Source organism: Narcine bancroftii, unplaced genomic scaffold, assembly GCF_036971445.1.
Source record: "Narcine bancroftii isolate sNarBan1 unplaced genomic scaffold, sNarBan1.hap1 Scaffold_47, whole genome shotgun sequence".
Classification (NCBI taxonomy): Eukaryota; Metazoa; Chordata; class Chondrichthyes; order Torpediniformes; family Narcinidae; genus Narcine; species Narcine bancroftii.
Genome location: NW_027212064.1, coordinates 16,435 through 44,349, shown reverse-complemented (window position 1 = coordinate 44,349; position 27,915 = coordinate 16,435). Strand labels below are relative to the sequence as shown.

General features: G+C 43.3%; 1 protein-coding gene across 5 annotated transcripts; it reads left to right on the top strand.

Moving 5' to 3' along the window:
- The first annotated feature begins 4,439 nt into the window (after positions 1-4,439).
- Positions 4,440-27,915, top strand: LOC138750975 (tudor domain-containing protein 7-like). Of its 5 annotated transcripts, none has more exons than XM_069913072.1 (4): positions 4,440-4,703; positions 14,036-14,255; positions 25,039-25,186; positions 27,669-27,915. In XM_069913072.1, the coding sequence occupies exons 2-4, from the start codon at positions 14,043-14,045 to the stop codon at positions 27,875-27,877; spliced, it is 570 nt and encodes a 189-aa protein (XP_069769173.1). In that variant the 5' UTR covers positions 4,440-4,703; positions 14,036-14,042; the 3' UTR covers positions 27,878-27,915. The 5 variants fall into 5 exon arrangements, with proteins under 5 accessions (XP_069769173.1, XP_069769174.1, XP_069769172.1 ...); XM_069913073.1 differs by having other exon boundaries at positions 4,441-4,610; XM_069913071.1 differs by having other exon boundaries at positions 4,441-4,668.

Genomic DNA, 27,915 nt, shown 5'->3' with positions numbered 1-27,915 from the left:
TTGTTATAGTTTGCTTTTTTTTCCATTGCAGACACTTTTGTTTCCATTCAACATCTTCGACATCTTTGTTCTTGTTTGGGTTTGCAACGTAGTCTACATCACATCAGAAGCCAGTGAGTGACATGCCATGTTCAAGTGGTGAAGCTCTGTAACTCAATCGAGCTAGATATGGATCTGAGACACTGTTTAACTATGTGAACTCCTTTCTCTGCTTTATCATTTGACTGTGAATGAAGAGGACTTTACGCCACATGTTGAAAATCATACTCTTCAGCAATTCTCTACAACTGTAGCGTGGTCCACTGTCACTGTAGACAATTTAAGGAATTCCATGTCTTGTAAAGATCAATTTCATATATTTGATCACACAAGCAGCAGACATATTAGGAAGCTGTGCAATCTCCGGATAGTTTGATAATCAATAACCAGCAAGTAATTCTTTCTGTCCATGTGGAACCGATCAGTCCCAACTTTCTGTCATGGTTCTGCTGATATGTCAGTTATTATCAAGGGTTCCTTTATCTGCTTTGGATGATGTTTCACTCAGGTCCCACAGCTTGAAACTAACCTGTCAATGTCAGTGTTTACCCTTGGCAATAAACAGTAGTTCTGTCCCTCCTCTTGCATTTTTCCATTCCAATTCTCATTCTCAGGCACCCTTTTCAGCACCTCTTGTTGCAATGATTGAGCAATGACAATTTTGCTGTCTGAGTAGAAACCCATTGACAATACTCAGCTCAACTCTGATGTTGTAGTATGGCTGACATTCACCTTTAGGCTACCCTTCATTCAGATTCTTGATGACTTTCTGTAGAACTGTGTGCTTTTCTGTTCCAGCTGTGAGCTACTTGGATTTAATGTCAGATTCGGGAAGTGATTCAATTATTAACTTTATGTGGAGATTCACATCTGTCTCTGTGGAATTCTTACTGTGTGCTTCACTCTCCATCATTGCCCTGGACAATGCATCTGCTAACACAATAAGCTTCCCTGGCAATGTACACCCTTTTGACTAGGCTTAAGCTTTCAAGTACTTTGTCATCAAACAGTGATTAATGTCCAACTAGGACTACTGCGAAGCTGAAGATTGTGCTCTTTATCTTTAACTTTCACCTTGAGTTTACATGTGTCTTTCACGTCGATACTCTGTCCATTGTAGGCTTTGAGCTATCCAGGATTTGCATGGATGTATGGCTTTATCTTCATTGCCCTGATGTCACACTCACAAATCAAATTGACCTTTTCCCCATGTCTAGTTGGAAAGGAATATTTGTTCTATTTATATGCAATGACACAGTCCACTTATCCTGTTTGACTCTGTTCACACTTGGCTGTTCAGTGTCTGTTGGTTTATAATTTTCCTGCACTATCATGCCAACGAAAAGTATATCACTGAGAGCAGTTTCTTATATAGTATACACACTTACACTTCTGTTTTGTTTCCCTTTGAAAAAACATTGCTTTGCATAGTGATTTTGCCCTTTGTTTCCCTTTGAAAAAACATTGCTTTGCATAGTGATTTTGCCCTTTGTTTCCCTTTGAAAAAACATTGCTTTGCATAGTGATTTTGCCCTTTGGACTTATTACAGACTTTTCCAAAAGCTGGGCATCGTTTTGGTACATTTGCAATTGAATGTCTCTCTATCTTTTTGTTGTTTCCTACATCTTCTCATTTTTTTTGTTTATATGTGTGGACAGGCACTGTGGCCATGACTATGCCTTCATTTTCACTGGCTTTTGCATTATCACCAAACTTTTTCGCGTAGTGCAGAGCGTAGTTCACAGCTCCAGCAAAGGTAAGGTCTGTCTCTCGTAACAACATCTCTCTCACTTTCTTATCAATAATCCTGAACATAATTTGATCACAGATCATTGAATCTTTGCAGTGATCCAATATTACATTTTCTTGCTTTTAATTTCAAGTTGTGACAGAGAATGTAGATAAGTTTTTAGGAGATAAATTGGGAAAGGTTTGTTAGAGTAAGTCACATACAAACACTTTAAAACAGATCTTATTTGAAATACTGGAGCTCTGCTACTGCTAGACATGTCGGGGCCTCAGAGCCTTTGCAAAAGCTTTGGAGAATGCCCAAGAGACTTTACTAGTGGATTATTGTTTACAAAAAGATCTTGTCTGAGCCACATATTGTCTGGAAGGGAACTTGCTGTTCTAAGAGGGTCATGTGGTTTTGAAAGCAGAGAGAGTAAACCAGGCTTTCTCTGCTTGAGAGAGAGGGAGAGCGACAGAGATCACTTCTACAGTGTTACAGTTAGCAACAACAGCTAGGACTGGAATAGGATAAGCTGGCAAGATTGTGAAAAACCCCATTTGGAAGATGGATTCTGAGTTCTTAGTTCAGCCTGGTCAAAGCCCTTGTGGCTCATACAAGAGGAGAGGACTGGCTGTCTAATGTTTCACTTGAAATAAGAGAAACAAAAAGGAACTCTGTGGTGACTTGAAAGAAAGAGGTTATCATCTGGAGAACCCTGAGGGAGCAAGTTTCGTCAGCAAGACACTGGAGTGGCTGATTAAAAATGAATCGGTTGTGGGTGTCCTGGAACAACAAATCTCTCTTGGTAACCATTTACCTTTCAAGCACCAAAGCCTGATGAACTTTAGAAATGTTAAATTCTGTGCACAGTATAAGAATTGCCTGCAACCAATGAACTTGGAGGAATAAGATGTGAGATTGGACTGTGAATCAAAGAACTTTTCTGAACTTACACTCACATTACATACACGTGCACTTAGAATTAGAAGGGGGTTATTAGGTTAGTTAAGTCAATAGTGAAAAGTTAAAGTGTGATTCTGTTTTCATGTTTAATGATAATAAAAAGCAACTTTTGTTTAACCCTTGGTGAAAATCTATTGCTGCTGGGTTCTGGGGTCCTCTGGGCTTATAGCAAAGTCAATTATAAAAGTATTAAAGCTCTCACCCTGCAGCTGCCTGCGCGAGCAAAACACATACCGATCGAATCTTTCATTTTTCACTGGTGAACAGTGTTCATCAAACATCTCAATCGCCTTATTGAACTTGCCCTGTCTTCTGCCTTAGCAAAAACAAATGTATTGAAAACCTCTAGTGCTTGAAGTACTACGACGATAAGGAGCAGTGCAATCTTCCGTGCATCAGGTTTGTTATTGAGTCGAATGGCTTGCAGGTACAGCACAAATATTTGTTTGAACAACCTCCACTCAGTCAACATTTCCTGTCCAATTTACAGCATCAGGAGGCTTGACATTCTCCATCTCTCTACTGATTCTCACTCTGCTCTCTATTGGTGTTTCTTCCACACCTGGTACCATGCGATGTTTCTTTTTACTGTAATAAAGAAAATTGTTTTTTTTAAAAAAAAAACTATACTTTATTAGTTAAAGAAGTCACTCAAGAGATTGTGGAGGCACCCACCTTGAATCCAACCAAAGCTGCAGCGAACTAGTCTCTGACTCTTTCTAGTGGTCAGGATGATCACTAGACACACTCAGCAGGTCTAGCAGAGTCGTTGGAAGTTAAGAGATATAACTGATATTTCATTACTCCAGCCATTGTTGGCAGAAGATTTTCGCATCTGCAGTTTTTGTTTCCCTTTTATCTTTGGCCTCCATGACTTTGAGGACACTTCAACTATCTGTTCATCATGCAAAAAAAAGTATTTCACACTCATCAATCCCTTTACTTGCCTAATGGTGTTGCAAATTACTATCACTGGCGCCATTCACCTTTTAGGTCGTGAGTGCCGAAAGTTGTCAGTCACAATCTAATCATAGTGAGCACTGACTCCGCACATCAACAGATTAATCACAACACCGCCAACAGAGTTCTCCAGCGCGATCGAACATGGGCATCGCCACCAAGCTAAGTCCATTTGCTAACGTTAAAAAAAATCAATTTAGACCAAAGACCAGCAATATTTATTTAGATTATGAAGGCTACGTCAAAGGAGTATGGTTCATTACGTGGTTAAATACTGATCAGTTCTCAGTCGCTGAAGGCAAGAATGGCACCCGTAATGGCTCAACAGCAAACTGCGCAGTCAAGGTTTCCTTTTAAAAAAAAACACACATTTTAGAACAGAACAAGTAGTGAGTTGGAAGACAAGTAGGAGGTGAACCTGCCAATTTCCATGACCAGTCAATGCCCTACCCTTAAATAGTTGACGTCGCTATCCTTCCATGCACGGCTACTCTGTACCATTTGGGATGAAGTATCTTGCCGGATTTTTCGATAACTAGTGAAACAACCTTCCTTCATCCACCGCCTGCTTTTCCAATACAATGCAAAGTAAATGTCTTTTTTCCCCCTTTGGCTTCCATGCCCTCGCCATTCATAAGGGGAACCATGGCAAATTCAAGTTGCGTTCGCCCAGCAACTGCCGCACTGCGCCTGCGTAACATTTCAACGCCACCATCGCAGGTGCTTGGGTCACTGTGCGCACGCGTCGAACGGGTCTCGCCGTGGCGTGAGTTGCGCATGTGCGCGCTGTTGGGACCAAACCGAAAGAGTCCAACCGTTGGGTTGGGAGGGAGGAGGTGGTGAAGATCGGGGGAACTTCCAGGAGGAAGAGAGACCCCGTGGGAGAACCGGGCGATAATCGAGAGGACAGCTGCGGCAAGTATCGGGGAAGCACTGGGAGAGGACTGATGAAGCTTCGGGCGAGTGCTGGGAGGTACCTGTGATGTACGCGGAGGCCGGATAGACACGGTGGGAGAAGCGAAGGGCAACAGGTGATCAGGGGGCCAGTGGCACGACGGGAGGGCAATGTATCAAGAGTAGATCAAGACCACCGGGAGAATGGCAGTTGTATAGTTCGTCTGTGGTCAACCACTAAAGGAAGGAGGACAGGACAAGAGCTAGGACTAATGACCGGAGGTTGGACGAGTACTGGTGCTGATAGAGGTCTGCATTGGGTTAGTGTTGAGAAATGAAGGGACTGGATTGGTGGTGTGAATATCACGAATCGAGTCGAGTGAGGAACAACGTTGTCGATCTGCAGCGGGTGGAGTTGTTTGAGAAATCTATGCGTGTAAAGTCAGCGGCCAACACGCCTCAATGACCTTTCAAAAAAGGAGAGAGCTGGAAGTTGTAATTGGTGAATGGGTGTGGGACAAGGGTTATTTCTTCAATGTTGACAATGGGTGAAGTGGTGAAATTCGGTCGACCGCACGTTGACGCAATACACACGCCCAATAACCACGGGTTCACGACTTGGTTATTAGTAACAAGAACAGATAAAATGGTACAACAACAGAAATAGATCTAACATCAACGAAAACAGTATTTTGGTGAAGTTCTGTTTGTGATTACAGTTGTCTGCAATTTGATTGAAATTGGTGTTTCTTTAAATTGTCGTGGCAGAAGTGTTAGAAGTATTTGCAGTTATGGTGTCTTCCTCCTATAGAGCAGCTATCCTGTGATAGAGATATAAAAACTGGCCTTGTTCAATGGTCTCAGAGTCTCTTCTATTGTTTCTACCCTGCTGTTACCAGACCATTGAATAGACCTCTGATTAATTAAGTCAAGCTGCCTTGCGTTATTTTAAATGAAGATTTTCTTAATAGCTCTTTATTTTGCACTGTCTTTTATACTCCAGGATGGGTTGACTTTCCTGGATAGGATGCACCATGGCTTTTGCACTGTATTGAGGGTCAATAAACAATTCAAAAACAGAATCATGCTCTACATAGCATGGAAAAAAAAAACTATGGTGACTAAATGGCCTATCTGAATTAATCCTGTTTGGACTGTATCTCTCTCAAAACCTTCACTATCTATGTACCTGTCTAAATTTCTTTTAAATGTTGTAATTGAACTGAACTTTACTGCTTCTTCCATTCTCAGCTGAACTCTCAATGGAAAAAGTCACCCCTTGGGTCTCTCTTAAATATTTCCCCTCACACCTTTTAGACTCTTCGCCATGGGGAGAAGCACAGACGGTTCACCTTGCCCATTATGATTTTGTATACTTCTATAAGATCATCAGCCTCCAATGCTTTAGGAAAAAAATGTCTGCTTATCTAGTATCGCCTTCCATCACAAGTCCTCCAGTTCCATCCTTGTGAATCTTTTCATCATTCTTCTAGTTTAATGCTGTAACAAGATGTTTCAACTCCTGTGTATAATGCCTTGACTGATAAAGCAAGTGTGCTAAATGTCTCCATGACCCTGCATTTCCAGGGATCATCGAAGGAGTTCCTTGAGCATTCTCCCAGGACCAACTATCTTCCTTCAAACACAAGGTCAGAAGAGGAGATCTTCAATTGCTCAACATTCAATTCCATTTGCAAACCACCATTTAAAGCAGCCCAGCATGTAGCCAAATTTAGAAAATGCTTGTGCCTTGGTTGATAAATGAGTAATGCATATGTTACAAAGCTACAGGTGATGATATCTCCAATAAGAGATAGCCTAAACACCTGCCCTTGATGTTCATTGTCATGAGCATTACAAGTTTCCTTCATAAATATGCTGAAGGTCTTTGTTGATCAGACACTGATCTGAACCAATTACATGAATACCATGGCTATGAGAGCAAGAATAAGGCTGAACATCCCGTGAAGAACGATTTGCCCTTTGATACCATAGACCTATCTGTCTGCAGGCTACAAATTGATGGAATATTCTCCACTTGCCTGGATGAGTGAAGTTGAGTATGTGGCTCTGGCGTCTACCATCGTGAAGTGCTTTGAGAGTATGGTCATGAATCACGTTACCAGTGGCCTTGCTTGATCCATTCCAATTTGCACGCTGCTGAGAAAGGTTAACAAGATGCCAATTCCCTGGCCCAACGTTCAGTCACCGAATACCAGGTCAATAAGGACACATTACATCAGACTGTTGTTCATTGACTACAGCGCCACCTTCAATAAACTCTTCCCCAAATAACTTGGTCTTGGCTCCCTTCTCTGCAATTCTATCCCATAGGCTGCGATCAATGAGATTAATGACAGTGCCACATTCATGATCATCATCAGCAGGGCACTGCAAGGCTGAATTAAGCCCCCAACGATATACACCCCAAATGCATGGTCAAACACTGCTTCAACTCCATCAGTAGATTTGTGGATGAAGTCATCATTAGAACGTAATTTCTAACAATGATGAGGTGGGGTACTGAAGAGGGACAGAGAAACTAGTGTCATAGTTGCACAGCAGCAACCTCTCCCTCAATGTCAGCAAGATCAAGGAACTGATTGCAAACTTCTGAACTGTGGTGGAACTCAGTCCCCCATCGTCCTCACTAGTGCTGGAAATGAAGTGGACATTGTGGACATCTTTGTTCTTGGGTTAAATATCTTCTGTAACTTGTCTTGGTCCACCTTTGATGGAATAGTCAAGAAAGCACACAAGTACCTTAATTTCCTCAGAAGTTTTGAGAAAACTTGGTATGTCATCTGCATGTCAGGTGACATCCCTCGAAGGCAATAGATCACCAATGTTTCAGTGGAAACCCTTATCAGGACAAAACTTTGCTTTGAGTGAGGAACGAAAGTTAGGAAAGTGTGAACTTTATTTTTTTTAGACATACACCATAGTACAGGCCATTTCGGTCCACTAGTTGGCGTTGCCCAATTAAACTACAACCCTGGTATGTTTTGATATGAGCCCAAAGGACCCCAAAACCCAGCAGCAATAGACATTCACCAAGACGAGTGGTTTGTAAAACAAAAGTTATTTTTAATCAACTTTAAACATGAAAATAGAATCAAATTTTAATCTAACTCTATACTTAACAAACCCAAATTAACCCCCTTCTAATTCTAAGTGCACATGTATGTAATGTGTGTGTAAATTTAAGAAAAAGTTATTTGGTTCACAGTTCAATCTCACTTCTTCCAAGTTCTCTGGATGCAGGCAATTCTTATACTGTGCACAGAATTGAACATGTATAAAGTTCACCAGGCTTTGGTTCTTGAAAGGTAAATGTTTACAGTTCAGGAAGGTTCTTATAGGGCTTGCAGAGAGAGATTTGTTGTTCCAGGATTTCCACAACTGAGGTATCACCATTAGTCACCTCAATGTCTCCTGATGAAACTTGCCCCATCAGGGTTTTCCAGATGGTAACTTCTTTCTTCCAGCTACCCTAGAGTTCCATTCCTCATATTCCAAGAGAAACATCAGACAGATAGCACTTCCAGCCATCCACTACTTTTGGAACTTTTCATCAGTTTCAACCAGCTCTTCCTGGCTTGCACTGTTCAACTGCTTTTTAGTGTCACATACACAAGCTGAGAGGGCTTCTCTTTCCCTCTCTAACTGAAACTTCCAGCAAATCCATGTGACTCCCTCACTTGAAAAACCCCCACCTTCTTCAGCAAACAACAGGAGTTCTTTCTTCTGCTCAAGCTGTTATTAGATAAACAAAACCCAGGAGTGACCTTCCTGTGCACTCTGTCAAAATCTTTGAAAAGAGCTTCCAATAGCCAGTGTGTCTCCAGTCCATTCATATTATGACATCAGTTCAATTAACACCTTCTTGTGAAATTCTCCAGAGATCTTCAGTATTTCTTCAGTCTTTCAAATAAGATTTGTTTTAAAATGTGCGTATGTATGTAACCAACTCTAAATCTTACCAAATTCCCCAAAACATTTATCCATTACAGTTTCGAATACCAGAGCCCCCCCCGGGGAAAACCCATGCAGACACTGGGAGAATATACAAACTTCTTACATACAGCATGGAATTCAAACCCCAGTCCTGATTGGTGTAATAGTGTTGCTCTAACTGCTATGTCAACAGTGATGCCCATTTTTGATTTGTTTGACAATGCTATGTAATGAGGGAGCTAACTTTCCTGGGAAGTATGTTCCAAGAAACCTTGATACAAAAAACAAATCTTGGGTATGTTAGAAATAGAAGTACCTTAACAGAAATTGCTCGAGACAAAAATTGAGAACAAAGAACATTTATTTTACAACAATGCAAAGTTGGGTGCTTCCCCTTACCCTGGGAATACACACATATACTGGGGCTCACCCAACTTTTATACAGTGAATTTCAGTATAGGAATACCCTCCCCCTTACATTCTTCTGCTTCCTGGATGGGTTTGGCATTAGGCAATCCTTCCTGCCTACGTGCAGTTTCTGTGAACTTGGAGGACCAGGGGTATTCTGTCGGTGTCTCATGTCATTATCCTCATTGTCCTTATTCACAACCTTGCCCTTGTCCCCATTCACAGAGCTACAGTCTCTTCATATGCAGAGTTCGCTAATTCTGTCTAGAGTTTACTAATTTAATATGCATAACTTGATAAATCTGTGTAAGGCTTACTAATTATATATGTAGAACTTGGTACTTCTGTCTAGGGCTAGGAGACCCTTATCTCACCCAGACTACCTCTACTTCCTACATTCTATTATTCCTTACCTCTCCTTATCTTATTCATATGGTGGGCTCACTGATCCTGTCGAAAGGACTAGAAGGTTCTTATCTTACATAGGCTGACTCTGCTTCCTGCATCGTAATTTCCATGTGTCTGCACTAGTTTCCCCATCTTTCATATTTTCATGTCAAGTTTACTCATCTCTCACAGGTATGAGGAATTGCCTGCAAATTGCTGACAATTGCTGTGAAAGAACAACAGTTTCATGTTCAATATTTGGCCTTGCCAGACTCATTGCTGCACATTCACTGTGAGCATTCTTGTGTCATTATTCATTTGTCAATGTTTAAATGCTGCCTTCCTGCATCCCATATCTTGAAATTGAAAGACTTTGTTTTTTGGTGATATCTTTGAAGCTGAAATTCTATAACTTGTTATGTGAAGTCTCCAACCATGAAGGGGATCTATTGTTTTCACTTCCCTGAGAGTTTTAGCAACTGAGCAACAGATTTATGATGCAAGTTTTGTTTGAGGTGCTAATGAATGAATGAGTGTTTAACTGATACAATGATCTATTTTTGTCTGATTGCATTTCATCTGACACTGATACCTCACTGCCACCTTTGAGCCCATGTCCACTTTAAAAATGCATAGTCTTATAACCATATAACCGTTTACAGCACGGAAACAGGCCATGCCGTCCCTTCAAGTCCGTACCGGGTTCACTTGAACAACTCCACGAGCTCCTCCGCAAATTCCTGAGGAAGTAGAGGCTTTCTTCATGATGCCATTGGTGTGTTGGTTCCAGGAAAGATCTTCCGAGATAGTGACTCCCAAGAACCTACATTTGCTCATCCTCTATTGATGACAATAAAACAATCAAGTCATTCAGGAAAAGTTCTGATAGGTTCATCTCCACCGACCGACCTTTTCCCCATATTCCTTAATTCCCTACTTTGTAATTAGCAGAAGACCTCGTTGATTCTGCCATGAGCCTTGAGGTCTTCTGCGTGTTTCTCTGATGAAACAGAATGTTTGCTTTAACAAAACTGCACTCCAAGCACTTAGTCTCCAATCAGATTAACTTTCCATACTCCCACCCAGGGTTTTGCATCCTTTCTGATCCTGACATTAAATCTCCTAGGAGCATCATTTTGCCTTCCATTAGATTGTGGCTTTCTTCAGAGTCAGAATAAATTTTTCCCTTGGCCTTATCTACAGCTTCCTAAGGTTAGGCAAATGTGACAATAGCTATTGTGTGCTGGTTTCACATTCCAGTGAGTGAGAGAAAGGTTAATGAGACATTACATACTTCACAGGATGCCTGAGGAGCTTATTCTAGATGGTGATAAAGTTATGGTGTTCATCTTTTGACTTATCTTCAAGAATAAGATCCCACTGTGCATGAGAGAGAACACAAAGGCTGTTAGTCTCCAACAAGGCTTTTCAAGAACTGATCATTTTTTTTTACAGCATCATCCATTCATCGGGGTAGCAGCTAGCTAGTGTAAATGAGGGCAGATTGAACAGGCTATGAAATTGCCTGATATAAATTGTGCAAAGGCATGACAGAGTAGATGGTTAGAGATATTTCTATGTCGGTGAAATAGGGCCATTGAATACAAGATTTCCTGGTAAATCCAACAGGATTGTTTGATACTTACATACATTCTCACATTTGATTCTGGACCAGATGTTAGATTGTGTCGGACTCTGGCTTTACATTACTCTTAATTTAGTCTATGTGTAGTCTGAGTCCAGCGTGTTCTTTGAATGAAGTGATAGGAGAAGGTCTTCGGTTCAACAGTCAATTTATTACACAGCACAAGAATAAAACTTAACAGAGCTCTGGGTCACTCATTAGTTCATAGGTCACCTGCACAGTGAGCTACTCCCCAAGACTGACCCCTATTGTCCAGTTGGCTCAGTTTATATAGGTCAACCTTATCATACAGAACAAACGTTGGCTTCCTTTGCTAGATTTCATTATCATACAGAACAAAAGTTGTCTTCCTTTGCTAGATCTTTTTGCATAAGGGTTATCACAAGTCATCTCCTGTTTTGCAGATATCTGGGGTGTAGCACTCCCATCTTAATCCTCCAGGCCAGACTATCCTGTTGTGTTGATCAGAAATTAATTCATCCCCAGATATTTCTAATCACCATTCTGTTCTTGTGTGGCCAATTTCTGCTGTTCTCTTTAACACCTCCTCCTGCCTTAATCTTCATTCTAGACTGGTTTTCCATTCCCTTTGTTTCTTGCAGGCCATTCTTTGTTCTGATCTGGCCTGTGTCTCCTGTGCTACTCACCACCTCCTTTAGTTTGAGCATTCCTCCTAAATCGTTTTATGCATTTCCTCTCCCTGTATTTTGGAGCAGACAATTTTGCTCAGCCAACTTTGCTCCATGCTGTGATTGCCACTTAATCACATTCCTTTTTCCCTGAACCATGCAGTAAATATACACTTATTAATTAATCATTTATTTCATACTGTTTTAACCCCTAGATTCCAACAATTGTCATAAAACTGCAGTTTTAAAATCCTGACAAGAGAATGTTGTTTCATTATTCTTGAATCCATCCTGTTTTAGCTGACGTATCCTTTCCTGAGCTGAGCAACAAATCCCATGACCAGTTGTTGCCAAAATCTCATGGTTAAATGCCAGCATTACCTACCTTGTCCTTTCATTTGCTGTCACTATGAAAACCTATGTGCTTTATGTTGTCCCTTCTGTACTTCCATATCTCCAAGTTTGTGTCAGGTAGAAATGGAAACTGAAAGACACTATCTGTCTCCACAGGTCTGACTTAATCTTGTATTTCCTTGACAATTGGAATGCCTCAAATGTTACTTTTTTTAATGGCCTGTTCAGTTTTTTTTTCTCTTCAAATTGTAAAGACTAAAGGGATGGCAGAAGATGGCATTTACCAGGGATGATGTTGAAGAAATATTTTCAAATGCTTGTCCTAAACCTCAGGGATGATTCTAAATTCCTTGGTCCTTAATTAGAATCCATTTCTTGGATCTCACTTGGAGCTAGCAAGTGGTTTCTGTGGTATTCCTTGGGGCTGTAACTTTGTCTTTTGTCATCAATTCCAAGTTTTCAATCTGTAAAATTTCTATCCAGAATTTTGTGTTATCTGTATATAACTATCTCTATACAACTGCACAGATGAAAATGTTTCATTGTATTGGAGGAGAAGCAAATTTGTGGAGAGATTGCAGGCAGTTATGATTTTTAACTTCCATATTCCACATATTAATTGGGACCCCTATGCTGTAAAAGAACTGGATGGATTAAAGTTTGTCAAATGTGTTAAGGAAAGTTTTCTTTATCAATCTATTGATCTCTCAGCTAGAGAGAGTGCAATACTAGATGTCCTATTGGAGAAACAAGACAGTGCAAATGACAAATGAGTGTAAAGGAACACCTTGGATCTAGTGATCCTAATGCCATCAGTTTCAAAATAATTATGTACCACGATAGATCTAGCTCTTGGATTGAGATTCTAAATCAGAGAAAGGCCAATTTTGATGTCATCAGAAGTGATCTGGCAAATGTGGATTTGGGCAGTTTTCTGGAAAAGGTGTTCTGGATAAGTGGGAGGCCTTCAAAAGAGACATTTTGAGAACACAGCATTTATGTTCCTGCCAGAATTAAAGGCAAGACTAACAGGTATAACTAGCTTTTTTAGATGTATTGAGTCCCTGGTAAAGGGGGCTCTTAGCAGGTGTAACCAGCAAGGAATGAATAAGCTGCTTGAGGAGTGCAGGAAATACAAGAATGCATAAACGGAAATTGGAAGGGCAAAAAGAGGAATGTGGTTACTCTGGCAGGCAAGGTGAAGGAAAATCTCAAGTGCTTCTAGAGATCTATTGAGGGCAAAAGGATAGCAAGGGTCAAAATTGGCCCTATTGAAGATTAGAGGGGTCATCTATGCATGGAAACAAGAGATGGAGGGTGGAGATCTTGAATGGGTGTGCTTGCATATGTATTTACTTGGAAGACAAATACAGAGTCTATGGAGGCAAAAGAGCAGTGAGATCATGCACCATGTATAGATGACAGAGGAAGAGGTGCTTGCTATCTTGAGGTGAATGAGTGGATAAATTCCCAGAGCCTGACAGATATTCCCCCTGAGGGAAATTGCAGGGGCCGAAGCAGAGATATTTAAAGCATCCTTGGCCATGGGTGAGCTACTGAAAGATTGCTAATGTTGTTCCTTTTAAGAAAAATACTTTGAATGATTATAGGCTGATGAATCCGATATTATTTGTGGTTAAGTTACTGGAAGAGACTGGATATACAAGTCTATGGATAGGCAGAGAATGATGAGGAATAGCCACCGTAGCTTTGTAAGTGTTAAGTTGTGTCTGACCAATCATGTAGAGATTTTTGAGGAAGTTACTTAGATAATTGATGAATGAAAGGCAGTGAATGTTGTCCATGTGGATTTTAGTAAGGCCTTCATTTCCTGCATGGGAAGTTGGTTAAGAAGGTTCAGTTGCTCTGTATTGGTGATGAGGTAGTAAATTGAAGTAGACATTGGCTTCACAGGAGGAGCCAGAGAGTGGAAGTTGATTATTGCCTCTGACTGAAGGCCCGTGATGAGTAGTGTGCCTTGAGGACCAGTGCTGGGTTCATCATTGTTAAGGAGGATATGGATGTGTTATCTTTTGCATTCTGAAGACTTTTTTTGCTTTTTTAAGGTAAAAGATGTCAGAAACTGAGAAAGACCTGGTGCTTAAGATGCTTAGAGCCGTCTTGGAATCAACCAAAGATGGTGTGGCTTTCACAAGGCTGCAGAGCGAGTATATGCAACTCACAGGTGAAATGATCCCTTATGAACAGCTTGGATTTCCCACTCTTGAGAACTACTTGAAAAGCATTCCTTCAGTTGTGAAGTTTGGAGCAAATAAAAATGGAGAGGTAAAACATTTAATTGAAGACTATTATTACAATTAGATGCTGTTGTTTCCCAATTCACAATTTTTCATTGTAAAATACTCTAGTCTCATCTGGAGATTGTTCATTTACCTTTAACCATCCACTTTTCATTTGCTATCTGTGTTGCTCGTAAAATTCTGGGTGGATATTTTGGCTAAGGATCCATTACGCAAACATCTTTGGGTAAGAGAAGGATGTGTACTTTACAGCTGTGGTCAGTGAGTGCCAGGGGCACTATATGATTGTTGCCCATCCCATCCATCTTGGGAAAATATAATCATGTCCTCAGGATAAAGTCTAATTGAACACAGACCAGCGTTGAATCTGTTTCCATTGATAATTATGAAGCAAAACAGCATTGTATGCTAGATTTATACAAATTTTTATTGGAAGAATTAAGTACAGGTAATGGATTTGTTTGCTTACTTTTAAAAACATTTTAAAATGTTAAACATACAAACTCCTTAGACACCACTAGATCTGAACACGTGTTACTGGTGCTGTAATACATGTGCTAACCATACCGCCTGAAAAGTTATTTGAAAAGTTGGTTCTTGGGTTTTTAATGACTTGAAACTAAAACACTAAAGTCAGCAGACAATGTGGTTGAAGTTAAAACACGATGCTGGAGAAACTCAGCAGGTCAAACTGTCCTTTGTATAGCAAAGATAAAAATACATAACTGATGTTTCAGGTTTGAGCCCTTCATAAATGTATGGAAAAATGTCAGCAGGTGACCAAATAAAAAGATAAGTGGGGATTTGTGGAGGAGGAGCATAGGGGCAAAGGAACGAGGGTGGAGTGCTCAGGGAAAGAAGATAGGGGAAGGGAGGGGGAAAGGCAAGCAAGTTAGCAGAAACTGGAGTGTTGTTCATCAAATTTATGGGTGGTCCAGGACCCCACCACAGCTCATTGTCTCCAACCTCATCACCTCCTTCCCATGGCTTCCAACCTCTATCTCCCATCCATGTACTACCTGGTTCTACCTTTTTTCCAAGATGGGGAGACCCATTGTTTCTGCTTGCTCTTGCCCTACTGAACTAGTTTTGATTTTAAATAAACTGACATAGATTTTTCTTCTGGTATAACCATGCAGGTTCCACAGCACAATTTCTAGGGAAGCTCAGTAAATTTATGTTCTGCCACTATGTGGTGCAAAACTTTTATCCATACAGGTCTCATTGGGAATTGATAATGGAACTGCCATTGTTATCAAGAAGATTTTACTCTTTGATTTTTTAAAAAAAAGAAAATAAGTTTGAATTGCAACTTCAACTATGTTTTTTGGTTACAGGTCTTAAACAATTAACCTTGTAATTTTGTTGCTGGTAGTTTTCCTGTTGAGATTAAAATAATCCTAAATGCCTTTTTACAAACAGACTGATAATAATTTTGAAAAATTTTATAATGTTGGTGGTGAGGGTCTTTGAAGATGCTACTTTATTGATGCACTGCCTCTTAAAGATGTCATTAATGGAGGGAAGACTAATGGCCATGATGCCACTGTTTAGGCAACTCTCTGCAGCTTATTCCTGTCCTGTGCTTTGGCACCTCCATTCTAGACAGTGACGTAACCAGTCCGAATGCTCTCCATGGTACCCCTCTATAAATTTGCAAGAGTCTTTGGTGACATACCAAATTCCTCACAAAATATTGCTGCTGGCATGCCTTTTCTATAATTTCCTTGACTTGATGGTCCCAGGACAGGTCTTCAGTGATGTTGCCATCAGGAATCTGAAGTTCTTGACCCTTTCTTCTACTAACCTCGTGATGAAGACTGGTTTGTGATCTCCTGGCTTCCCCTTCCTGAAGCCCCCAATCAATTTCTTTGTTTTACTGACGATGACTGCAACGCTGTTGTTGTGACACAACTCAACTAGCTGATCCTTCTCATTCCTGTATGCTTCTTCATTGCCATCTGTGATTCTGCTAACAACCATGGTCTCATCGGCAATTTGTAGACCGAGATGGTTGTAGAGCAGACCAGGAGCTAAACATGCATTCTTAAGGTGCACCTGTGTTGATTGTCAGTAAAGAGGAGATATTAGAACCACAGAACATTACAGCACAGAAACAGGCCCCTTTAGCCCTTCTAGTCTATGCTGAACCTTTTTTTGCCTAGTCTCACTGACCTGCACCCAATCCAGAGCCTCCATACCTCTCCTATCCATGCACCTGTCCAAATTCTTAAATGTTAAAATTGAGCCCACATTCACTACTTGGCAGCCAGTTCCACACTTCTCCACTCTCTGTATGATGTACCCTAAACTTTTCCCCTTTCACTCTTAACCCATGTCCCTCTGGTTTGTATCTCACTTATCCTCAGTCGACAAAGCTTATCTATATTTACTCTGTCTATTCTCCCCTCATTATTTTAAATGCTCTATCAAATCTCCCCTTATTGTTCTATGCTCCAGAGAATAAAGTCATAACCTGTTTTAGCTTTCCTGTAACTCAATTCCTGAAATCCAGGCAACATCCAAGTAAATCTTCTCTGCACTCTTTCTATTTTATTGATATTTTTCCTGTAGTTAGATGACCAAAACTGCACACAGTATACCAAATTTGGTCTCACTGATGTCTTGTAAAACTTTACCATAACATCCCATAAGACCCATAAATTTAAAAGTTTGTTTCAATAGTAAAGCATCTAGTTTTTTTTCTAAAGTCAGGCATGTCATCACATCTGATAGCCATTGAATAGACTCGCCAAGGCAAATAGCGCCTTTGGAAGACTACACAAAAGAGTCTGGAAAAACAACCAACTGAAAAACCTCACAAAGATTAGCGTATACAGAGCCGTTGTCATACCCACACTCCTGTTCGGCTCCGAATCATGGGTCCTCTACCGGCATCACCTACGGCTCCTAGAATGCTTCCACCAGCGTTGTCTCCGCTCCATCCTCAACATTCATTGGAGCGACTTCATCCCTAACATCAAAGTACTCGAGATGGCAGAGGCCGACAGCATCGAATCCACGCTGCTGAAGATCCAACTGCGCTGGGTAGGTCACGTCTCCAGAATGGAGGACCATCGCCTTCCCAAGATCGTGTTATGTGGCGAGCTCTTCACTGGCCACCGTGACAGAGGTGCACCAAAGAAGAGGTACAAGGACTGCCTAAAGAAATCTCTTGGTGCCTGCCACATTGACCACCGCCAGTGGGCTGATATCGCCTCAAACCGTGCATCTTGGCGTCTCACAGTTCGGCGGGCAGCAACCTCCTTTGAAGAAGACTGCAGAGCCCACCTCACTGACAAAAAAAAGGAGGAAAAATCCAACACCCAACCCCAACCCACCAATTTTCCCTGGCAACCGCTGCAACCGTGTCTGCCTGTCCCGCATCGGACTTGTCAGCCACAAACGAGCCTGCAGCTGACGTGGACATTACCCCTCCATAAATCTTCGTCCACGAAGCCAAAGAGGAATTGGAAGGACAGCATATTTCATCCTTGTAAAATAGTGTTAAGGAGAGCAAGTGCAACTATGTGAGATTTTAGCTTAGACAAATTCAAGTCAATTGATTTACTCCAAACAGGACAAAAAAAAAATTAGGATGTGGCGCTTGCAGGAGCTGAAAGAAATCACCGCTGCCACACTGAAGATCGTTAACGACTTTTTTTATTCAAATTCAGCCCATCCCTTTAAGGGCAGCATGAGCTCAGTAACCTGGTGCATTGTGACATCATAATCATTGCCCAGGGTGCGCGCTGGAAGGGATGCTGGAGTCAGAGAGAAACCTCTGATGATGCCATTTCCCCATGGCTGCCCCACCATGTGGCGATACAAGCGGGGATGGTTCACTATGAGGATGTGCGTCGCCACACAACCCCCTCCCCAAGAATGGGGTGCGCAATCTGTCGCTTTGGCGGCCGGCCCCAGCACTTGGGCGCGGCCGTCTGCACCAGCTGTGACAAGTCCAATTGAGCGGCTTTTAAGTGGTCCACGGTAAACAGTTCTTCCCTGCTCCCCACATCTAAAGTGAAAGTTCCACCCGACCACTGGAGAACCTTGTACGGCTCTTCGTATGGGCGCTGCAGCGGGGCCCTCTGTGGTCCTCTCTGGATGAGCACGAATTGCGCCACATCCTGTTCTTTCGGTCAATGGGAAGGTTGGGTGCCGTGGTGTGATGGGGGTAGTGGGGTTAGGTTGCCCAGTGGTTTAAGGAGGTCCGCAACCCACTAACCTTCATTGTGCATCGTCTCGGCCTCCGGGTTGAAGAATTCGTCTGGCAGGGAGAGTGGCGCACCGTAAACCATTTCTGCTGACGAGACTTGCAGGTCGTCCTTGGGCGCCATTCTAATCCCAAGGAGAGCCCAGGGCAACTCGTCCACTCAGTCGGGGCTGAAAAGTCTTGCCATCAGAGCGGACTTAAGGTGTCAGTGGAACCTCTCTAGCAACCCGTTAGACTGTGGGTGGTAGGCCGTGGTGTGGTGCAGTGTTAACCCGAAAAGCCTTGCCGCTTCGACCATAATGCGGAGATAAATTGGGCGCCTCTGTCACTAGTGATGTGTGCCGGAACGCCGAAACAAGTGATCCACTTGCTGACCAAGGCTCTAGCACACGTTTCCGCTGACGCTTCATGGACCGGGATGGCTTCCGGCCACCTGGTTGCTCTGTCCACTATGGTAAACAGGTACCGCGACTCCCTGGCCACTGACAAGGGGCCCACGACATCCACATGGATATGCTGGAACCTCCGCATTGCCGAGCCACCTCCTTCTTGAGTCCATGCCAGATGAATTGCTGCACCACCATACACACGGTAGTTTTTACTGAGGGTTGGGCGAGATCGTGGATAGAGCTAACTACCCTTGCCCTCCACTCCTGTGGGACTACCGGGTGCAGTGAGCCAGTGGAGATGTCGCAGAGTAGCGGCTGGGCGGAGTCAGGAAGCTGGATATCCTCGAGCAGGAGACCTGAGATGGCGGTGCGGAGAGCTTGAGTTTCGGCGTCGTGCTGCTGGGCCTGTGCTAGCTGCACATAGTCAAGGCCGGGAGCTAGCATGCTGATGGCCGGGTGGGAGAGCGCATCCACGACCACACTGTCCTTGCCTGCCTGGTGCCGATGTTTGTCATGAATTTGGACAAGTAGGACAAGTGGCGCTACTGCCTGGCTGACCACTGATCCTTGGCCATAGCCAGTGGTTGAGTGAGGGGCTTGTGATTGGTAAAAACGGTGAAAGTTCTGCCCTCCAAGAAGTATCAGAAGTGGCGGATGGTCAGGTACAGTGCCAGGAGTTCCCAGTCGAACGTACTGCATTTAAGCTCTGGCAGCCGCGACTGCTTACTGAAAAAAGCCCACTGGCCCTACTACTTGTCCAGCCACTTTTCCAGTATTCCCCCAACCGTCGTGGCAGAAGCATCGACCAAGAGCGCCATGTGCGCTTACAGAAGTGGGTGCACCAACAAAGTCGCCACTGCGAGGCCCTGTTTCGTTGCAGTAAAGGCCTCGACCGCCTCCTCCAACCAGGCCAGGGTCTTCTCTCTCGTTGCGATCAGCGCGTAAAGAGGACACATGATGCGGGGGCATTGGGGTTGAATCTCTGGTTAAAAAAAAAAATTTACTATTCCCACAAATTCCTGCAGGCCCTTGAGGGAGGAGGGTTTGGGAAAATGCTGGAAGGCTGCCACTTTCTCCAGTGCCAGAGCTGTCCCAGATGCTGAGATGGTGTGTCCGAGGAACTGCAATGTCTGTTTCCCAAACTGACATTTGGGCTTGTTGACTGTGAGGCTGAATTCTGCCTGCTGGGTGAACAGGGTACAAAGATATGCCTTGTGCTCTTCGTGGCTGCAGCTGGCTACAATGATGTCATCTAGGTAGAAAATCCCTACCCACTGAGCCCACGAGGCGCTGGAATGTCTGGCCACGTTCTTCAACCCGAACGGCATCCGGAGGGCACTCAGCTCAGCCCCAGTATCCACCAGGAACCGGTGGCCCGTGGATTTGTCAGTGATGTAAAGGAGGCTGTTCACGAGGCCAACCGTCGCAGCCATCAACAGCAGTTGGCCTAACTGTTTCCCTGGATGTCGCAGAACTGGTGGCACTTGCGGGCTTTCATTCCCCAGCGATGTGATAAAAGCACCGTGTTGTCTGGGTTTCTTCGGGCTTGTGCTTGGGGGGTATCCTGCAGACGGTGGGGCTCCGGCTTGGAGACTTGGTTGAGGGCTGCCTCGTTCTCCTGTTTTGTGCGCCAGAGGGCATCTGCCCAGAGTGTGGCCTTGTGGGGATAGGAAAAGTTCTCTTTGGACAGATGGAGCCCGATATCTTCTGGCATCTGTTCAAGGAATATCTTGCGGAAGAGGAAACACGGCTCATGATCCTCCCCCAGGGCCAGCATTTCATCCATGAGGGCTGAGGGGCTGTGATCCCCCAACCCATCCAGGTGTAACAGCCTGGAAGCATGCTGCTGGGGAGTGATGCCAAACTTTCCCAGGAGTAGATTTTTTGAGGGTGGTATACTTGCCCACTGCTGGTGGCCGCTGAATGATGGCGTCTACCCTCGCTGCTATTTCCTGGTCCAGCGAGCCCATGACGTGGTAAAATTTCGTGGTGTTGGCTGAGATGTTGCAGAGGTGGAATTGTGCCTCCGCCTGCCCAAACTACGTTTGTGGGCGAAGGGGCCAGAAGAGGGGATGTTTGAGGGGCTACTGCGTTCACCTCAGCTGCATTATTCATTTGCTGGATCCAGATAGCTGTCTGGGCGTGTCGGGCTCACCACTGTGGCGCTTGCAGGAGCTGAAAGAAATCACTTCTGCCACACTGAAGGTCATTAACGACTGTTTTTATTCAAATTCAGCCTGTCCCTTTAAGGGCAGCATGAGCTCAGTCACCTGGTGCATTGTGATGTCATAATTGTTGCCCAGGGTGCACGCTGGAAGGGATGCTGGAGTCAGAGAGAAACCTATGACGACATCATTTCCCCATGGCTGCCCTTCCACGTGGCGATACAAGCGGGCCAGTTTGCCATGAGGATGTATGCTGCCACAAGGAATCAAATTAATATCAAGAACTAAAGTCAACAAATACATGGAAAGAAAAGAACATGACCAAAACATATTAAACAATGTACCACCTTTTTCGTATTGCATCTGTCAGATTTTGAAGAAATAGTAAAATAAAATTTAGTCAATTGAACTTTGGAGAAATAAGCGTGATGTACTACTTTACATTGTAATAATGTCAGAAACATAGAGAAAATGACTTTACCAATTTAAAAATAGATTCATATGTAGTATCAGAAAATAATTGTTGAAAATCTTGCTCCCTTAATTTCCTAGTAAGGTCCAGGGAATTATCACCAGACAATAATAATGCCTCATAAAGAGCTGATATTAACTTTTTATGATTTGGTTTAAAATTGTAAATCTTCTCTATCATATCTAATTCCAAAGCTTGAGGGAGACTCAATACCAAGAAATTCAAAAAGATACAAATCTGTCAATATCTTAAATAATTTAGACAATGTTTTTTAATGTAGAGGATAAGTGTTCAAAAGAGGCCAAATTTTGGTCACTGAAAGATCTTGAATAGATCGGATATTGAATAGATACCTTATTCCGACCATTTATAAAAACCAAAATCTTGTACCAAAAGTTAAAAAAAAAATTAGCTAAAAGGGGACTGACAAAAGCAGAAATTAATGGTATCCAAAATGGTGTCTGAATTGAAACCAAATTCTCAATGTATGTTTAACAACAATATTATCAGTTAATTTAGAAGCAGAAAAAGATAGTGCTCTATTAAAATAAGAGAATAATTCTTAGTAGATTCAATTTCAAGATTAATCCAACTCGCAGCATCCTGTCTATCCTAATAATGAATCCAAAATGTAATATATCTAATATTAGGCTGTCCAATAATAAATCTAAAATTAGGAAATGCCAAACCCCTTTTCGGGTTTTGAAGAAAATTTTTATTAAAATTGGGCCATTTATTTTTCCAAATAAGAGATATTTGAATTTTAAAAAAGTTTTGGGAACAAATACAGGTTCAGCTTGCAAAATATACTGTAGCATCTTTCTAAAATGCATCACCTCACACATGTCTGCAATAAGTTCCATCTGCCATTTTTTTTCATCCTATTTTTCAAACTTCCAGATTCCTCTGCAAGCTTTGAAAACCTTCTTCACTGTCCACAATGCCTCCAATTTTAGTGTCATCTGCAAACTTACTGATCCAGTTTACCACATTATCATCCAGATCATTGATTATAAATTACAAACAACAATGATCCTAGCCCCAATCCCTGAGGCATACCACTAGTCACAGGCATCCAGTCTGAGAAGCATTCATCCACCACTACTCTTTGGCTTCTCCCATCCAGCCATTGTCAAATCCATTTCACTATCTCTCCATGAATAATGACCCCCCTGAACCTGCTTGACTAACCTCTCATGTGGGATCTTGTCAAAGGCCTTACTAAAGTTCATGTAGACAACATCCACAGCCTTTTCTTTGTCAACTTTCCTGTTAATCTCCTCAAAAACTCTGTAAGATTGGTTAAACACGACCTACCACACACCAAGCAATGTTGCTTATCCATAACTCGTCCTTGATTATCCAAATAATTGTATATCTGATCTTGAAGAACACCTTCCAATAATTTACCTACTACTGACATTGGGCTCACTGGCATATTCTTTCCAGGGTTACTTTTGGAGCCTTTTTTAAACAACTGAACAATGTGAGCTACCTTTCAATCCTCCTGCATTTTTGCCAGAGCCTCTGTAATTTCTACACTTGTCTCCCTCAAGGAAATAATTTATCAGGCCCTGGGGATCTATCCACCCTTATTTGCTTTAAGACAGCAAGCACTTCCTCTTCTTTCATCTGTATAGGTTCCATGACATCACTGCTTGTTTTCCTTACTTTCCACATCTCTCTGCCTGTTTCCTGAGTGAAATCTTCCATCTCTTTTTGCCTCCATACAAAGTTGAGCACCCTGATTGTCAAAGGGACCAATTTTGTCCCTTACTATCCTTTTGCTCTTAATATACCTGTAGAAACCCTTAGGAGTCTATAGTATATCCTCTTGAGGATTGATATATTTTTTATTAAACTCAATAAAGATATTTTAAAAAGAAAGACACTCTTGCCAAAGCAACCTCATGTTTTTTTTTCAGCTTCCTGATTATTTTTTGGTTATTTTTTGTTGCATTTTTTTAATACTCAGGTACTTCATTTACCCCACATTGCCTATAGCTACTATTATACAAGTCTCTTCTTCTGAACTAGATCCCCAATATCTCTTGAAAACCAAGATTCCTTGTGTCTTCTAACCATGCCTTTAATCCTGACAGGAACATACAAACTCTGTCCTCTCAAAATTTCATTTTTGAAGCTTCTCTACTTACCTTGCACATCCTTGACCATAAACAATTTATCCCAATCTACACATTCAAGATCCTTTTTCATTTCCTCAAAATCGGCCTTCAAATTAGAATCTCAACCTGAGGCCAGTACTAATACCAATCTGCACTGTCTGTGGTCTTCCAATGAGGGAGTCAAGAATCCAGTTGCAGAGAAGTGCAGAAGCCCAGGTTTTGAACCTTCCTAACCATTATTGAGGGGATGATGATGTTGAAAGCTGACCTATAATTGATGAAAAGCAGCCTGATGTTGGTATTGCTGTTGTCCAGGTGATCCAGGGCTGAATGGAGAGCCACTGAAATTATATCTGTTATACTACATTGCAAATTCTAGTGGTATGAGTTGATTGTGGACATGACCAACCTCTGGTGCTACTGGCCAATAGTCATTGATAGAGCTCACCCTGCTATTGGGCACCTGCATGTTGCCCTTTTGAAGCAGGTGGGAACCTCCAAGTCTAGTAGTGTGATTGAAAAGGTCTGAACATTCAGCAAGTTGGTTGGCACAGATTTTTTTGTATCCTGCCAGGTCCACCCATCAGGGCCTGACTCTTTATGACGTTTACCCTCTTGAAACATGTTCTGATGTTGGCCTCTGAAACCCATTACAGGATCACCAGCTTCTCCAGGGATTCTCTTTTCAAAGCTAGCAATAAAATGTATTCAAGTTGATGCTAAGTTAATGATGAAAGTTCTGCAGTAAATTTGGTTTGTAACAGCAATTTCAAATTCAGGAGTTGGCTCGGTGTCATTGTTTCTGATTGTTCAGCACTTTAACAGAGTGCAGACACAAGTGCCGATCACGCAGGTTTGGATATAAGCTATCTCTTTTACAAGAGCCTTCACATATTTTGATTAGGAGATTTTTGTGTTATTTTTAAAAATGCCTCTCAAGTGAAATACTGAAAGACTCCTTTACTGTGGAATGAAACCCCACAAAGAATCTTAAAGAACAAGGAAATTGTATAAAGTAAAAATAAGAAAAAAGTAACCAAAATTAAATACCCTTGCAACTTGGTTAAATGTTTCATCAGTCAATATATCTGAAGTTTATCACTGATAGGTGCTGTATTAAATAAATGAAAGCATTGGCGACAGCTGTGTTTAAACCTACAATTGTTTTGGGAACAATACTCGCTTTGGGTAAATAGCTACATAACAACAAATTATAGTAATTTAGCTTCTCTAACAGTTGTAGGGTTGGGTGTGGGGAAGGTTCCTTAAAGGACTTTGGGCGGGGGGAGGGGGGGGAAAGGAATGCAAAATTTACTCTATTGAGAGCAAGAACAATTTTTACTATAAATTTGGATAACCCGCCGTCTTTTGCTCTTAAAGAAATGTCCAATAAATCATCAGAGGAATCTCCAATAAAACTTTTTCTCATTTTATCCACAGGTTGTTTGCTATGCGACTTTAAGCAATGAGACTGCACACATTGCAAAACTGGTAGCTCGTCAGAGAAGTCCTAAAAAAAGACATAATGGACAAACATTGGTAAATTCTCAATTACGATTAAAGCGTGTTTTACCAGATATACAAGTAGGTAAGTCCACTTTGGTTATTTTAATTTTTTTTAATAAATGTGTTATGGAACAATAGCTCTATTTTAAATTTAGACATACAGCATGGTTCACAAGCCGATGCCATCCAATTAACCTACAACCCTGAAAATTTCAGATGGTTGGGGGAAACCCATGCAGACACGAGGAGAACATACAAACTCCTTATAGACAACACGGGATTCGAACTCCAGTCCTGATACCTGGCGCTGGTGCTAATCGTTCTAACCCTGCCACCCTTTTGAAGTTGTTTTTTTTTCCATTTTGAATCTTAACATAAACATGATAAGAATGCAGTGACCAAATGACGAGAGTTGTCTTTCTATTGTGAAAAAATCTTTTTATTAACAAAGATCATCAAATATATATTTTTTCATGGATGCATTTATCTTTAAATGTTTTAGGCCAAATATTACCTGCTGTGGGTTTTGAAAATATATGATTTTTGTGTTGCCAGATTTTAAATGTATCCCTCCCTGTTGCTGCATGTCTGCTTGTTTTGACATTCCACTGATACATGATCCAATCTTGAGGACTTTGATTGTCGTGCGTAAAAATGGAACCTACTTTTTCTTTGATCATCTCATGATGTGGTTTGCCTCGTAGATTTGCTGTTGGGGTTGTTCATCAGTTTTTGCTTTAATCTTCCTTCCATATGTTAGGAATTTCTGATATCCATAATCAACTGCTAATGCATTCATTGTTGGTAAATTTTTATAGTTTTTAGTACTTATAGGTTTTAGTACTTGTACTTGTGGGTCTCGGCACTGGTGGGTCTCGGCACTGGTGGGTCTCGGCACTGGTGGGTCTCGGCACTGGTGGGTCTCGGCACTGGTGGGTCTCGGCACTGGTGGGTCTCGGCACTGGTGGGTCTCGGCACTGGTGGGTCTCGGCACTGGTGGGTCTCGGCACTGGTGGGTCTCGGCACTGGTGGGTCTCGGCACTGGTGGGTCTCGGCACTGGTGGGTCTCGGCGCTGGTGGGTCTCGGCGCTGGTGGGTCTCGGCGCTGGTGGGTCTCGGCGCTGGTGGGTCTCGGCGCTGGTGGGTCTCGGCGCTGGTGGGTCTCGGCGCTGGTGGGTCTCGGCGCTGGTGGGTCTCGGCGCTGGTGGGTCTCGGCGCTGGTGGGTCTCGGCGCTGGTGGGTCTCGGCGCTGGTGGGTCTCGGCGCTGGTGGGTCTCGGCGCTGGTGGGTCTCGGCGCTGGTGGGTCTCGGCGCTGGTGGGTCTCGGCGCTGGTGGGTCTCGGCGCTGGTGGGTCTCGGCGCTGGTGGGTCTCGGCGCTGGTGGGTCTCGGCGCTGGTGGGTCTCGGCGCTGGTGGGTCTCGGCGCTGGTGGGTCTCGGCGCTGGTGGGTCTCGGCGCTGGTGGGTCTCGGCGCTGGTGGGTCTCGGCGCTGGTGGGTCTCGGCGCTGGTGGGTCTCGGCGCTGGTGGGTCTCGGCGCTGGTGGGTCTCGGCGCTGGTGGGTCTCGGCGCCGGTGGGTCTCGGCGCCGGTGGGTCTCGGCGCCGGTGGGTCTCGGCGCCGGTGGGTCTCGGCGCCGGTGGGTCTCGGCGCCGGTGGGTCTCGGCGCCGGTGGGTCTCGGCGCCGGTGGGTCTCGGCGCCGGTGGGTCTCGGCGCCGGTGGGTCTCGGCGCCGGTGGGTCTCGGCGCCGGTGGGTCTCGGCGCCGGTGGGTCTCGGCGCCGGTGGGTCTCGGCGCCGGTGGGTCTCGGCGCCGGTGGGTCTCGGCGCCGGTGGGTCTCGGCGCCGGTGGGTCTCGGCGCCGGTGGGTCTCGGCGCCGGTGGGTCTCGGCGCCGGTGGGTCTCGGCGCCGGTGGGTCTCGGCGCCGGTGGGTCTCGGCGCCGGTGGGTCTCGGCGCCGGTGGGTCTCGGCGCCGGTGGGTCTCGGCGCCGGTGGGTCTCGGCGCCGGTGGGTCTCGGCGCCGGTGGGTCTCGGCGCCGGTGGGTCTCGGCGCCGGTGGGTCTCGGCGCCGGTGGGTCTCGGCGCCGGTGGGTCTCGGCGCCGGTGGGTCTCGGCGCCGGTGGGTCTCGGCGCCGGTGGGTCTCGGCGCCGGTGGGTCCCGGAATGCATTTTAAAAAAAAAAAATGCCTGGTGCTAGTTAGTTGGAGATAAAAGATTCAAATTAGAAAACTTACCAGACTGCATCTGTTAATTTTGTACTCCTTCACAAGCTGCTTTCACCTGAACCCTTTTTAATAGAACTGTAGAGACAGTTGTATATTATACTTAAATATCAATAAGTTATTACTTGATAAAGGATGAGTAATTGGAGGAAGGGAGAAAAGGAGTCTTGCTTTTTAAGTTCATAATTACTGATCTTTATTGAGGACACTACATTGACTCTGTGAGCTCATTTATGTTTGGCAATTGATCATAACATTCTTTGTAACATGGTGATTCTTTAATGTATCTGTTTGGCTGATTAAGATACATTATTATTTTTTTAATTTTTATGTATTATTCCTCAGGAAAACCAAAAGAAACCTTGAGACAACCAGAATGCACTAACCAATCAGAAAAAGGGGGCCAGAGGACAAGTAGTTTTACAAGAGTGCAAGCAACAAAGACTGGTTTGGGAAGAGAAGTGCTTTCAGATTTGAAAGTACATGCACATGTTGTGGCTGTACCCAAGGATGTTTCAATTCGTAAACCTCAGTTTGCTACAGTCAATAGGTAACTTGACTTGTATTAAAAATATTTCTAGGAAAACAAATA

Bases quoted from the DNA above. Each gene is read 5' to 3' on its own strand.
- LOC138750975 (XM_069913072.1), top strand. From the start codon at position 14,043: ATGTCAGAAACTGAGAAAGACCTGGTGCTTAAGATGCTTAGAGCCGTC. The intron at 14,256-25,038 runs GTAAAACATTTA...TTTTATCCACAG, and splicing joins GAGCAAATAAAAATGGAGAG to GTTGTTTGCTATGCGACTTT. The intron at 25,187-27,668 runs GTAAGTCCACTT...ATTATTCCTCAG, and splicing joins TTTACCAGATATACAAGTAG to GAAAACCAAAAGAAACCTTG.